At 46.9% G+C, this 13,147-nt stretch overlaps 1 protein-coding gene across 1 annotated transcript in view; it reads right to left on the bottom strand.

Annotated features, from left to right (window-relative positions):
- Positions 1 to 13,147, bottom strand: part of C1QTNF2 (C1q and TNF related 2) — a 46,429-nt gene that overhangs the window by 7,764 nt on the left and 25,518 nt on the right. Inside the window, exon 2 of the mRNA XM_089662558.1 lies at positions 2,669 to 2,926. Coding sequence (XP_089518684.1) covers positions 2,669 to 2,918 — 250 coding nt within the window. The 5' untranslated portion in view covers positions 2,919 to 2,926. The remainder of the gene's footprint in view (positions 1 to 2,668; positions 2,927 to 13,147) is intronic.

Genomic DNA, 13,147 nt, shown 5'->3' with positions numbered 1-13,147 from the left:
CCCTCACAGCAACAATTTACCCCACCCCTAGCAATATAAGACTCCCCAGAAACAACAAATCCCAGCACTCCTTGCCATTACTTATATTCAGTGCTGGAGGTGGCGAAACCGTGCTCCCGCTGAAAAAAAATTCCTGGGCTTTTGATATATACTTATTTCAACTGGAAGACATTCAAAGCCTCACATGCAGGAGTACCCTTTCATTTACTAATTTGTAATAATGCCTCCACTGGCACATACAGCTTCCAAATGTTTCCAAGCTTCCCTGGTTCCTTTAAAGGATACGTTTTTCTTTTAAAAAACTTTTTAAGGGTGGATCATGTAATATGTTCCAGCATCTGCAGTCTCTCTCCTCCTCCCTGTGGTAGCAGATGGGGAACCTTCTACCTATGCCAGCTGTCACTATTTGAAAAAAGTGGGACTCTGCCCACATGGCCACATCATTCATTCCCAGTTTCCTGTAAATTAATGCCTACAAGTAGGCGTTGTCATAGTCCATTGATCTTACTGCTCCCAGGCAACTGCCTGCCCATACAAGGTATGGGCAGACAGCTATGCTGAGAATCTGCGGAGATTTGCTCAGTAGGTTTCTTAGAAAAAAAACCTGCAAAAAAATGTGCATTTGGTTTTTTTTTTTTTTTAAATCATTTAAGATTTTCCTACTCAAATTTCCATGAAGAATATTTCTATTTCAGAAATATTATAGGAAATACACTACATTGCCAAACGTATTGGGACGTCTACCTTTACATGCACATGAACTTTAATGGCATCCCAGTCTTAAACCGTAGGGTTCAAAATTGAGTTGGCCCACTCTGCAGCTATAACAGCTTCAACTCTTCTGGGAAGGCTGTCCACAAGGTTTAGGAGTGTGTCTATGGGAATGCCTGACCATTCTTACAGAAGCGCATTTGTGATGTCAGATGAGAAGGCCTGGCTCGCAGTCTCTACTCTAATTAATCCCAAAGGTGTTCTATTGGGTTGAGGTCAGGACTCTGTGCAGGCCAGTCAAGTTCCTCCACCCAAAACTCACTCATCCATGTCTTTATTGACCCTGTTTTGTGCACTGGTGCACAGTCATGTTGGAATAGGAAGGGGCCATCCCCAATCTGTTCACACAAAGTTGGGAGCATGAAATTGTCCAAAATGTCTTGGTTTGCTGATGTTTTAGGAGTTCCCTTCACTGGAACTAACAGGCCAAGTCCAACCCCAACCCCGGTAAAACAACCCCACACCATAATGCTCCCTCTACAAAACTTTACCCTTGGCACAATGCAGTCAGGCAGGTAATGTTCTCCTGGAAAATGCCAAACCCAGATACGTCAATTGGATTGCCAGAGAAGCAAGATTCATCAATCCAGAGTGCTCTAGAGTCCAGTGGTGGCGTGCTTTACACCACTGCATCTGACACTTTGCATTGCACTTGGTGATGTAAGGATTGGATGCAGCTGCTCAGCCTTGGAAACCCATTCCATGAAGCTCTCTACTCACTGTTGTGTTAATCTGGAGACCACACGAAGTTTGGTGGTCTTTAGCTATTGACTCTACAGACAGTGACATTTGCGCACTGTGCACTTCAGCATGCTCTGACCCTGCTGTGTCATTTTACGTGGCCTACCACTTCATGGCTGAGTTGCTGTTGTTCCCAGTAGTTGCTTCCACTTTGTTATAATACCACTAACAGTTGACCGTGGAATATTTAGTAGCAAGAAAATTTCACGGATGGACTTATTGCACAGGTGGCAATGCTCATGGAATCACGGTACCACATTTGAATTCACTGAGCTCCTGAGAGCGACCTATTCTTTCACAAATGTTTGTAGAAGCAGTCTGCATGCATGATTTTATACACCTGTGGCCATCGAGGTGATTGGAACCCCTGAATTCAATGATTTGGCGGGGTCCCAATACTTTTGGCAATATTGTGTATATTATGAGGATCAATCTTAGGGCTATGAATATTTATCTAACCCCAGCCAATCCCTGAAAGGGGGCATTCAGAAAGTATGGCTGGGGAGAAGATGAATGTTTGGGAGGATTTATTCAGTGTCACTCTCTCTCCTGGGTCATCTGCCCCTGATGAGGGCCTTGGAGGAACTTTAACTTAAAGAAATTTGCTGAAAGACACTGCCTGTAAAATCTCTGCTGGAATAGGGAACTCTTTCACTTAGGAGTGTTGCTGGGAAGCTGGTTGTGGAACTGCCTCTGGACATTGCGAGTATGGCCTTTTGCCTAGAGATCCAGGTATGCTTATGCTTGGGTTGAGGGTTGTGTGAGGGTTAGATGCCAGAGATTGCTACATGGTCTGTGACTGCTCTTACAGAGTCTCATGCTAACTGCCTGTCCCCTCTACCACCAGCATTACTTAAGGCTGAGAAGCACCCTCATTCCTCTACCTACTTGTGTTCAAGTATTGAAATAAATCTTCAAAATTATTCCCCCTAGACTTAGCTTGCGTTATGTGGTGTGCTCTTGAACTGGAACCTGGTCCTGTCAGCCTCTGAACAGGTAAGGGGGGCCTGTGTATTTCCAGTGGAGCACCTCTTTTGTGCTTTGGTGGAATGTATTCCATATCCTACTCTAGGTGCCTATTATGCCTTTTAGGGTGGAATTATTCTATAAGTATGTATAGTTAAGAAGAAATAAAACAGATATTTTAGTAGCATACCATCATCTCCTTTTTCTCCTTTATCTCCATCCTTTCCATCTTTGCCATCTTTCCCTGGAAAGCCCATTCTTCCAATAGTGCCTGTGGATCCAGGATGACCTGGAACTCCAGGTGGTCCGGGAGGTCCTGGCATGCTGCAGAGAAGCTCAGAGTTGTCTTTGGAATAAGGTAACTCTCCTTTAGCAGAACTGGTGAGCTGGTTATTGGCTACACATGGAAAAACCCAAATCAGAACCATGAGTGAAATCATCTCTCAACCTATGATGTAATGAGAGAAAAGGAGAATACAGGTTAAAACCTGGAAATTTATATATCCAAGGGAAGACTGCAGGAAGATAATTTCTAGGGGTAATTAGCATGGCTCAACAAATAAGCATTCCATTGACCATATGGGAATGTTTAGAGGCAAGCCAGTGGTATTAGTGACTGGTTGATTTTTTGGTTGGTCTACCAAAATGTTGTCTGGGGGGGAGCTGCCACGTGTATGTCATCAATCAAGAGCGCTGCTCTATTGGGAATATGCTGGTAAGTCTGGATGGGATATTGCCAATAACAGATAAAATCTTACTGATAAACAAGCCACCCTTTGAAGGAAAATGGTTGTGATAAGCACAAGCCACTATTCAGCTATTAGAACACATGTCCCTTGCTCTAGCTTCATTTAGCTGTGGTAAATAAAATTTACATTGCAACATGTGTTTGATGGTACCACTTTCTGACTACAATATTTCTTGCTTGAATGATTACAAATTGACTTTTTATTTTCTTTTGTAAAGAAAGCGCGTCCTAATGTGTATTTTTTAAGTTGGTTATTAAACTTGTTTTGAAAAAAAAAGATCAAAACACATGGCATGGTTTAATCTCCTGATAACTAGTATACATTTTTCATGAAAAAAGCTAACATGACAAATTAAAAGGAACTCCAAATCTGCAATTTATAGAAAGATATAATTATCTTTACATTAACACAATAAAGCAAACCAAAGGAAAATATAATGAATATCATTAAAGCATTGTCTTGTTTTTTTTTACCTAGGCAAGCAATAGATGATACGATTTTCTTTCCTGCCCATCAACATAGTCAGTGTTGATGGAAGACTACTTCCTGCCAGCAGGGAGCCTTCCCAGCATGCATTAATCATTAATGCTGGTGGCTATAGCCACTGGCAGTAATCACATTGAATAAAAACAGCAGGCTGGTTGTACCCAAGTCGGTCAATGGATCCACTTGGGCACAACCAGTCTGTGTCAGGGAAGGCGTGGCCATAGTGCAAATGAAAGTTCTGGCACATACATATGCACATGCATAGACCAGCAACTGGCCTGGTAGATGTTCATGGATGTGGGCATAGGCATGCACACTTGTGCATCCAGGCGCATGCCTGTAACCAATGCTGGTGCCAAACAGGGTATTTAAACAGGCTACAGTATTGATTCATTGCTGTTTGGTCTACAACCTCTGTGTGCTCGATCTTGATACCTGTGTTTGACCTCTGATCCTGACCCGGCTTGTTCCTGACCTCTGTTTGTCTGCTACCTGCCCCAAACTTGACTTATCTCTGGATTCTGCTTCCACCTCCTGTTCTTGCCTGATCTAGCTTACGTTGCTGACTTGGCTTGTGGCCCGACTATCCTGCTGTCTGCAGTCTATGCCTGATCTGCCTGACTGTTACTGAATGAGCTCGTTTGACCCTGCATCCTGCTCATCCAGCCTGCTACAACTCTTCAGTCCAGCAAGCTCACATCTGGTTCCTGCTTCTTGTTGCATGCCTACAGTCTGCCGCCAGCCAAGCTCATTATCGTTAAAGCAAAACTATATTCACTTCCACTTCAGTGCTGGAGTGTCCCAGAGCTCCCTCATGGTCACTGACATCTGTGGCCAGTCTTCCAGGTACTCATCTTTGGCCATTTTTCATTGGCAGGCTCAAGATGACATCACTCCCACGCAGGAGTTCATTCATCTCAGCTGATGTTGAAATTGTGTTACTAATTGTTTTCTGGGTGACTGTGGTCCCAGCTGCCTGAAGATCATTGACAAGATCCTCACGTGTAGTTCTGGGATGATTCCTCACTGTTCCCATGAACATTGACACGCCACAAGGTGAGATCTTGCATGGTGCACTAGACCTAGGGAGACTGACAGTTGTTTTGTGTTTCTTCCATTTGCAAATGATTGCACCAACTTGTCACCTTGTCACCAAGCTGCTTGGCAATAGTTTGGTTGTCCAGTCCAGCCTTGTGTAGGTCTACAATCATTTCCCTGACATCCTTGGACAGCTCTTTGGTCTTTGCCATGGAGGAGAGTTTGGAATCTATTTGATTGCTCCTGTGGACAGGTGTCTTTTATACAGGTAACAAAATAAGATTATTATTATTATTATTATACAGTATTTATAAAGCGCCAATAGTTCACTCAGCGCTGTACATTACAAAGGGGGACAGAACATGTGACAGAACAATACCAATACAATGCAAAACATGAGGGGATCGAGGGCCCTGCTCTTTCGAGCTCACAATCTAGGAGGGAGGGGGTGGTGGTACAGGAGGAGATAGCTGTGGGGGATGGAGTAGTAGGAAGAGTGGAGGAGGTCAGCAAGTTAGCAAGGGGTGAGGTAGGCTTCCCTGAAGAGATGGGTTTTCAGGGTGCGCCTAAAGGAGAGGAGAGTAGGTGATAATCTGATGGGTTGGGGCAGGGAGTTCCAGAGGATGGGTGACACCCTGGAGAAGTCCTGGAGGCGGGCATGGGAGGAGGAGACCAGGGAACTAGAGAGAAGGAGGTCTTGTGAGGAGCGGAGTGTGCGTGTTGGGCGGTACTTGGATATTAGGTCAGTGATGTAGTTCGGGGCAGTATGGTGGACAGCTTTGTACGTCAGTGTTAGGATTTTAAATTTGATCCGTTGCGCAATCGGAAGCCAGTGGAGGGATTGGCAGAGGGGGGTGGCGGAAATGGAGCGGTTGGAAAGGTGAATGAGTCTGGCAGCCGTATTCAGGATCAACTGAAGCGGGGATAGCCAGCGGCGAGGCAGGCCAGTGAGGAGGGAGTTGCAGTAGTCGAGTCGTGATATGATGAGGGAGTGGATGAGCTGTTTAGTGGTTTCTGGGGTTAGGAACGTGCGGATTTTGGCGATGTTGCGGAGGTGGAGTCTGCACGAGTTTGTTAAAGATTGGACTTGGGGCTGGAAGGATAGGTTGGAGTCCAGAATGACACCAAGTACTCTGGCCTGCAGAGCGGGTTTGATATTGACGTTGTTGGATGTGATGTAGAAGTCAATGGGGGGTGGGGTTCGGGCTGGGGGGAAGACAAGGAGCTCGGTTTTGGAGAGATTCAGTTTAAGGAAGTGGAGCGACATCCAATCTGATATGTCGCTCAGTAGGTGTGTGATTTGGGCAGAGACCGAAGGGGTGAGGTGGGGGGTTGAGAGATAGATTTGTGTGTCGTCGGCATAGAGGTGGTAGTTGAAGCCGTGAGAGTGTATGAGTTGGCCAAGGGAGGAGGTGTAGATGGAGAAGAGAAGGGGCCCAAGGACAGAGCCTTGAGGGACCCCAACAGAGAGGGGGAGTGAGGGGGAGGTGGTAGCATTATAGGTAACGCTGAAAGAGCGTTGTGACAGGTAGGATGAGAGCCAGGAGAGAGCAGAATCTCTGAGGCCGAGGGAGTGTAGTATTTTGAGGAGGAGGGGGTGGTCAACTGTGTCGAAGGCCGCAGAGAGGTCAAGGAGTAGGAGCACTGAATAGTGGCCATTAGCTTTGGCGGTTAGAAGGTCGTTGGAGAGTTTGAGTAAGGCGGTTTCGGTGGAGTGTAGGGGGCGGAAGCCAGACTGTAGGGGATCGAGGAGGTTGTTGTCGTTGAGGTGAGAGCATAGGCGGGTGTAGACGAGACGCTCGAGGAGTCCCTTTAAGAGACTGCTGCTAATCTCAGCTTGTTACCTGTATGAAAGACACCTGGTAGCCAAAAATTCTGCTGAATGATAGTGTCAGGAATGGACTTGCCAGTAATGGTGGGACTCACCTGCCTTGTGGGCTGCAGTACCAGGGCTGGCCAGCGGGTGCTCCCAGCAATCAGAGACTCAACCCTGCAGCCAGCCAAACACCTGAAGTTGATTATGCAGGTGTATTTAAGGGATGGCCAGACCTGCAGTCTCTGCCTTGGTGTGTGTTTTTCCTGGGCCCTGTATTTTGTTCCTGCATTCCTGTCCCTGTCCCTGTCTGATTCGTTGCTGACCCTGCCTGATCCGGACCTCTGCTGACTTCTCCTGTTTTATCCCTGGCTTGTACCCCGACCATTCTCTGCCTGACCCACTGTACCTACCTGCCCGATTGTTATTGACCCGGCCTGCCTGACGACGCTTGCATTGTATGTACTGTTATCTGTGGGTGGTTTGGTTTGGTTCGTTTGCACTGTGTTATGTTTTAGTATTGCACTGCGTTTATGTTTGTATTGTTAGTCTTTAATAAATTATATTGTTTATAACTTATCTGAAGCCTGCGTTTCCCTGCGTCAGTTCACATACCTCTGGTCATACCCTGGAGCCCTGATATTACACCAAGGCCATCCTGACCAGAAGTGGCTGCACAGGGAAGCCATCTTGGCTTGTTGCTGGGAAGGATGGATCTTGATGAGGTTGTGTATTTATCTCTGCTAGTGTTTGATGACAGAGAGTATGCTTATCAGACTCTGAGGGAGTATACCAGGGAAGAACTGCTAGAATGTATACGGATCGCTCATTGCCTAGTAGATCAGGGCACAGAGTTCTCTGAGGTGCAGCCATTGATTCAGGTTTGTGCTGAGTTGGTTTCATCTGGTATCCCCGAATGCAGGGATGAATTTTTGCCCCCATTTAGTGCCGACCAGGTAGAGTCCCTGGTATGGTTATTAGAGGATGATGTGGATTACTTTCTGGAGCGTTATTCTGCATGTTCACAACAGGTACTAAGAGATTGTATAAACGCAGTGCAGTCTTTGGTCAGACAGGCTTTGTGTAAGCTGAGCTTTGTTCAACCCATACTGCAGACATGGTCAGACTTGTTGCACCCAGCCTCAGTCAGCTTGCAAAAACCCAGTCCTGCTTCTAATCTATTTCTTCAAAGCTCTATTCTTGCATTCCCAACAGCACCTCCAGTTACAGCCCAGTATATCCTGCTATCTACCGCATGTCAGTACCCTGTTCCCACTCGCTGCACCTATCCTGCCTTTAACCCTGTAAAGCCCTCTGTAGCAACTGTTCCCTCCCCTGTTCCATCCTCCAGCTCTTCTCTGTCTCCAGCTGCTCCATCCGTTTACAAACCTGCGCTTACTTACGGTGCTCCGGTAACTAAAACCAGGAAAAGGCGAAAGTTGTTTCCAACCAATACCATCCTGCCAGTATCCAAACCGGTCAGCCTCCCATCTGAGAACCTGCCTTCCGTGGTGCAGCCTGGTGCCTCTGCGCCCACAATTCAGCCTGATGCCTCCACCCAGCCTGATGCCTCCATTCAGCCTGATGCCTCTACCCAGCATGATGTTTCTACCCAGCCTGATGAACTGATCCAGCCTGATGATTCCATTAGGCTAGTTGACTCGATGCCCGCTGTCGATCCAGACGATCCGGTGCCTGATGACCCAGTGCCCGCTGTCATGCCTGGTGACCCGATGCCCGCTTTCGGGCCAGACGATCCAATGTCTGACCCAGTGCCCGCGGTCATGCCAGTTGACTTGGAGCCCACTGTCGTGCCTGGTGACTCGGTGCCCACTGCCTTGCCAGATGACACGGTGCCCGCTGGCGAGCCAAATGACCTGATGCCTGGTGACCCAGTGCCCGCTGTCATGCCTGGTGACCCGATGCCCGCTGTCGAGCCAGACGATCCAACGCCAGATGACCCGGTGCCCGCTGTCGATCCAGACGATCCGGTACCTGATGACCCGGTGCCCGCTGTCGTGCCAATTGACTCAGAGCCCACTGTCGTGCCTGGTGACTCGGTGCCCACTGCCTTGCCAGATGACGCGGTGCCCGCTGTCGAGCCAAATGACCTGATGCCTGGTGACCCGATGCCCGCTGTCGAGCCAGATGATCCAATGTCTGACCCAGTGCCCGTGGTCATGCCAGTTGACTCGGAACCCACTGTCGTGACTGGTGACTCGGTGCCCACTGCCTTGCCAGATGACGCGGTTCCCGCTGGTGAGCCAAATGACCTGATGCCTGGTGACCCGATGCCCGTTGTCGTGCCTGATGACCCGGTGCCCGCCGCTCCGCCTGGGGGCCCGGCGCCTGCCGCCCCACCTGGGGGCCCGATGCCTGCCGCCCCTCCTGGGGGCCCGATGCCTGTCGCCCCGCCTGGGGGCCCGATGCCTGTCGCCCCGCCTGGGGGCCCGGCACCCGCCACCCCGCCTGGGGGCCCGATGCCTGTCGCTCCTCCTGGGGGCCCGGTGCCTGACGCCCCTCCTGGGGGCCCGGTGCCTGCCGCCCCTCCTGGGGGCCCGGTGCCTGCCGCCCCTCCTGGAGGCCCGGTGCCTGCCACTCCACCTGGTGGCCCCGTGCCTGCCGCTCCGCCTGGTGGCCCCGTGCCTGCCGCTCCGCCTGGTGATCCGGTGTCCAGCTCGATGTGCCTCTGCCCGGAGTCCAGCTCGATGTGCCTCTGCCCGGAGTCCTGCCCGATGTGCCGCTGCCCGGAGTCCTGCCCGATGTGCCGCTGCCCGGAGTCCTGCCCGATGTGCCGCTGCCCGGAGTCCTGCCCGATGTGCCTATGCCCGGAGTGCAGCCCGATGTGCCTCTGCCCGGAGTCCTGCCCGGTGTGCCGCTGCCCGGAGTCCTGCCCGGTGTGCCGCTGCCCGGAGTCCTGCCCGGTGTGCCAGTCTTTGATATCCTGCCAGTTACCAGACCCGGGCGGTGGAACATTTTGCCCAGCTAGAACTGTTTGGAGCGTCCTGAGGCCGCTCCTTGAGGGGGGGGGGTACTGTCAGGAATGGACTTGCCAGTAATGGTGGGTCTCACCTGCCTTGTGGGCTGCAGTACCAGGGCTGGCCAGCGGGTGCTCCCAGCAATCAGAGACTCAACCCTGCAGCCAGCCAAACACCTGAAGTTGATTATGCAGGTGTATTTAAGGGATGGCCAGACCTGCAGTCTCTGCCTTGGTGTGTGTTTTTCCTGGGCCCTGTATCTTGTTCCTGCATTCCTGTTCCTGTCCCTGTCCCTGTCCCTGTCTCTGTCTGATTCGTTGCTGACCCTGCCTGATCCGGACCTCTGCTGACTTCTCCTGTTTTATCCCTGGCTTGTACCCCGACCATTCTCTGCCTGACCCCCTGTACCTACCTGCCCGATTGTTATTGACCCGGCCTGCCTGACGACGCTTGCATCGTATGTACTGTTATCTGTGGGTGGTTTGGTTTGGTTCGTTTGCACTGTGTTATGTTTTAGTATTGCACTGCGTTTATGTTTGTATTGTTAGTCTTTAATAAATTATATTGTTTATAACTTATCTGAAGCCTGCGTTTCCCTGCGTCAGTTCACATACCTCTGGTCATACCCTGGAGCCCTGAGAGATAGGGGATCAAATACTTATTTCCCTCATGAACATGCAAATCTGTTCATAATTTGTTAGACATGCATTTCTTTTGAATTTTTCTGTTGCTATTCTGTCTCTCAGTGTTAAAATACACCTACCATTCTATTTTTAGATTGATAATTTCTTTGAGAGTGGGCAAACATTCAAAATCAGCAGGGGATCAAATACTTATTTCCTTCACTGTAATCTTAGTTTCATCTGTCCAAAGAATGCTTTTCTAGAACTGGTCTGGCTTTTTTAGATGTTTTTTGGCAAAGTCTAATCTGGCTTTTCTATTCTTCAGGCCTATGAATGGTTTGCACCTTGTGGTGAACCCTCTGTATTTGCTATCATGAAGTCTTCTCTTGATTGTAGACTTTGACAATGATACGCCCACTTCCTGGAGAGTGTCCTTCACTTGTCTGTATGTTGTGAATGGGTTGTTCTTTACCATAGAGAGGATACTGCGATTATCCACCACTGTTGTCTTCCATGGACGTCCATGCCTTTTTATGTTGCTGAGCTCACCAGTGTGTTCTTCTTTCCTCAGAATGTACCAAACTGTTGATTTGGCCACTCCTAATGTTGCTGCTAACTCTCTGATGGATTTTTTTTGTTTGTTTTTGAAGCCTTACAACAGCCTGTTTCACTTGCATGGACAACTCCTTTGAACACATGATGTAGGTTCACATCTATAGATTCCAAATACAAATACCACACTTAGAATCAACTCCAAACCTTTTACTTGCTTAATTGATGAAGAAGTAACGGAGTGGCCCACACCTGACCATGAAACAGCTTTTGATTCAATTGTCCAATTACTTTTGGTCCTTTGAAAAAAGGAGGCATGGCTACTCTTAAGAGCTGTAATTCCTAAACCCTTCCTCCAATTTGGATGTACATACCCTCAAATTAAACCCTAGTGTGTACTTTCAGCCTATATCCATTATATAACTATAGCTTGAATATGTTTTGGTAAATACCTGAAAAAGTCTAAAATTGTGCCTGTGTCCAAATATATATGGGCTAACTGTATCAAATGAGCTAAGGTACCTGATGACATAAACAGCTATACACCACCCAGTTTGAATTTTTGATGTTATGAATGATGAAATTATGTGCTAAAGTCCCAACAGATCCTTGGTAGGACCAGCAGTTCTACAGCATCTGGTGATAAAAGGTTGCATTTTGCCTAGTGGCAAAAATAGGAATACTTACAATCTCTGGTGTGTCTGCTATTACAAGCAGCTGCCTTCTGTGCAGAAAGAATGGCACATACTATTGTATGTAGGGGAAGGAGCAGGGCAGTCAAATAATGGTTGTTGGGAAGGAAACTGATATGGAAGATAAAATCAGCTGATGGCTGCACAAAATGTATGAGGGAAATGTGTTTAAGGACCCATACACACCACAACACAGCGTGCTTCAACACACATTTTCTTGCATTAATACATTAGGCAGCCACTTTTTTTAAAAGTCTCTGCATGTCCCTCAATGCACAAAAAACATATTTTCTTGTATCTGCATTTGTTGGAATATGAGTCCCGGGTATATATTACACACCCATTATTACTCTTCTTCCATGTGAATAAATTCTACTTAAAAAAGCAATTCCAGTTGTATGGACCCCATCATATATAAAAAAAAATCTCTTCTTTTATGAAAAAAAAATAGGTTAAAATAGGTGGTTATGAAATAGCTAAATAAAATATAAGAGACTTGGAACGCACTGATATTTAATCTTACATTACAACCCCTGGCAAAAGTTATGGAATCACCACTCTTGGAAAATGTTCATTCAATTGTTTAATTGTGTAGAAAAAAAATAATCACAGACATGGCTCAAAACTATTTTCATTTAACATTCCAAACTTCTGGCTTTAAGAAACACTTAAAAAATAAAAAAGAAAGAAAACTGTAGTCAGTTGCAACTGTTTTTGCAGATCAAGGAGAGGAAAAAAATATGGAATCACTCAATTCTGAGGAAAATATTATGGAATCTCCATGTACTTTGCAGTTCTTAAACAAACATCTGCATCAGATTACATCTGCTAAATAGTCTGCAGTTAAAAAAGAGTGCTTGCACACTTTGGTGAGCTGTTGCTCCAAGCTGATTGACATGAATTATGGCTCCAACAGGAGAGATGTCAGTTGAAACAGAGGAGAGGATTATAAAACTTCTTCAAGAATGTAAATCATCACAGAATGTTGCAAAAGATGTTGGTTGTTCCCAGTCAGCTGTGTGTAAAATCTGGACCAAGTACAAATAAAATGGGAAGCTTGTAAAAGGGAAACATACTGATAGACCAAGGAAGACATCAAAGTGTCAAGATAGAAAACTTAAAGCAATATGCCTTGAAAACAGAAAATGCACAACAAACCAAATGGGCAGAAACTGGAGTCAATGTCTGTGACCGAACTGTAAGACATCGCCTAAAGGAAATGGGATTTCCATAGAGAAATGTCAAACAAAAACCATCGTTAACACCTCAACAGAAAAAAACAAGGTTACAGTGGGCTAAAGAAAAGCAATCATGGACTGCGGAAGACTGGATGAAAGAGATATTCAGTGATGAATCACGAATCTGCATTGGGCAGGGAACTTTTGTTTGGTGCCGCTCCAATAAAATGTATAAAGACAACGGCCTGAAGAAAACATGCAAATTTCCACAATCATTGATGATATGGGGTTCCATGTCAGGGAAAGGTACGGGGGAGATAACAGTCATTAAATCTTCAATAAATGGATAAGTTTATACTGAGCATTTGGACACATTTCTTATTCCATCAATTGAAAGGATGTTTAGTGATGATGACATAATTTTTCAGGATGATAATGCATCTCGCCATAGGGCAAAGGCCATGAAAACTTTCCTTCAAGAAAGAAATATAGGCCCTGATATACTAAAGTGCCCAGTTGGCGACTAGGCACACGCCCGTGGCAGAAAGTCTACTTTTCAA

The sequence above is a fragment of the Staurois parvus genome, unplaced genomic scaffold (genome assembly GCF_062004578.1).
Source record: "Staurois parvus isolate SC_StPar_1 unplaced genomic scaffold, SC_StPar_1.0 ptg000006l, whole genome shotgun sequence".
NCBI classification, from domain to species: domain Eukaryota; kingdom Metazoa; phylum Chordata; class Amphibia; order Anura; family Ranidae; genus Staurois; species Staurois parvus.
Note: the sequence above shows the minus strand (reverse complement) of the source record. Positions and strands in the feature narration are given on the sequence as shown.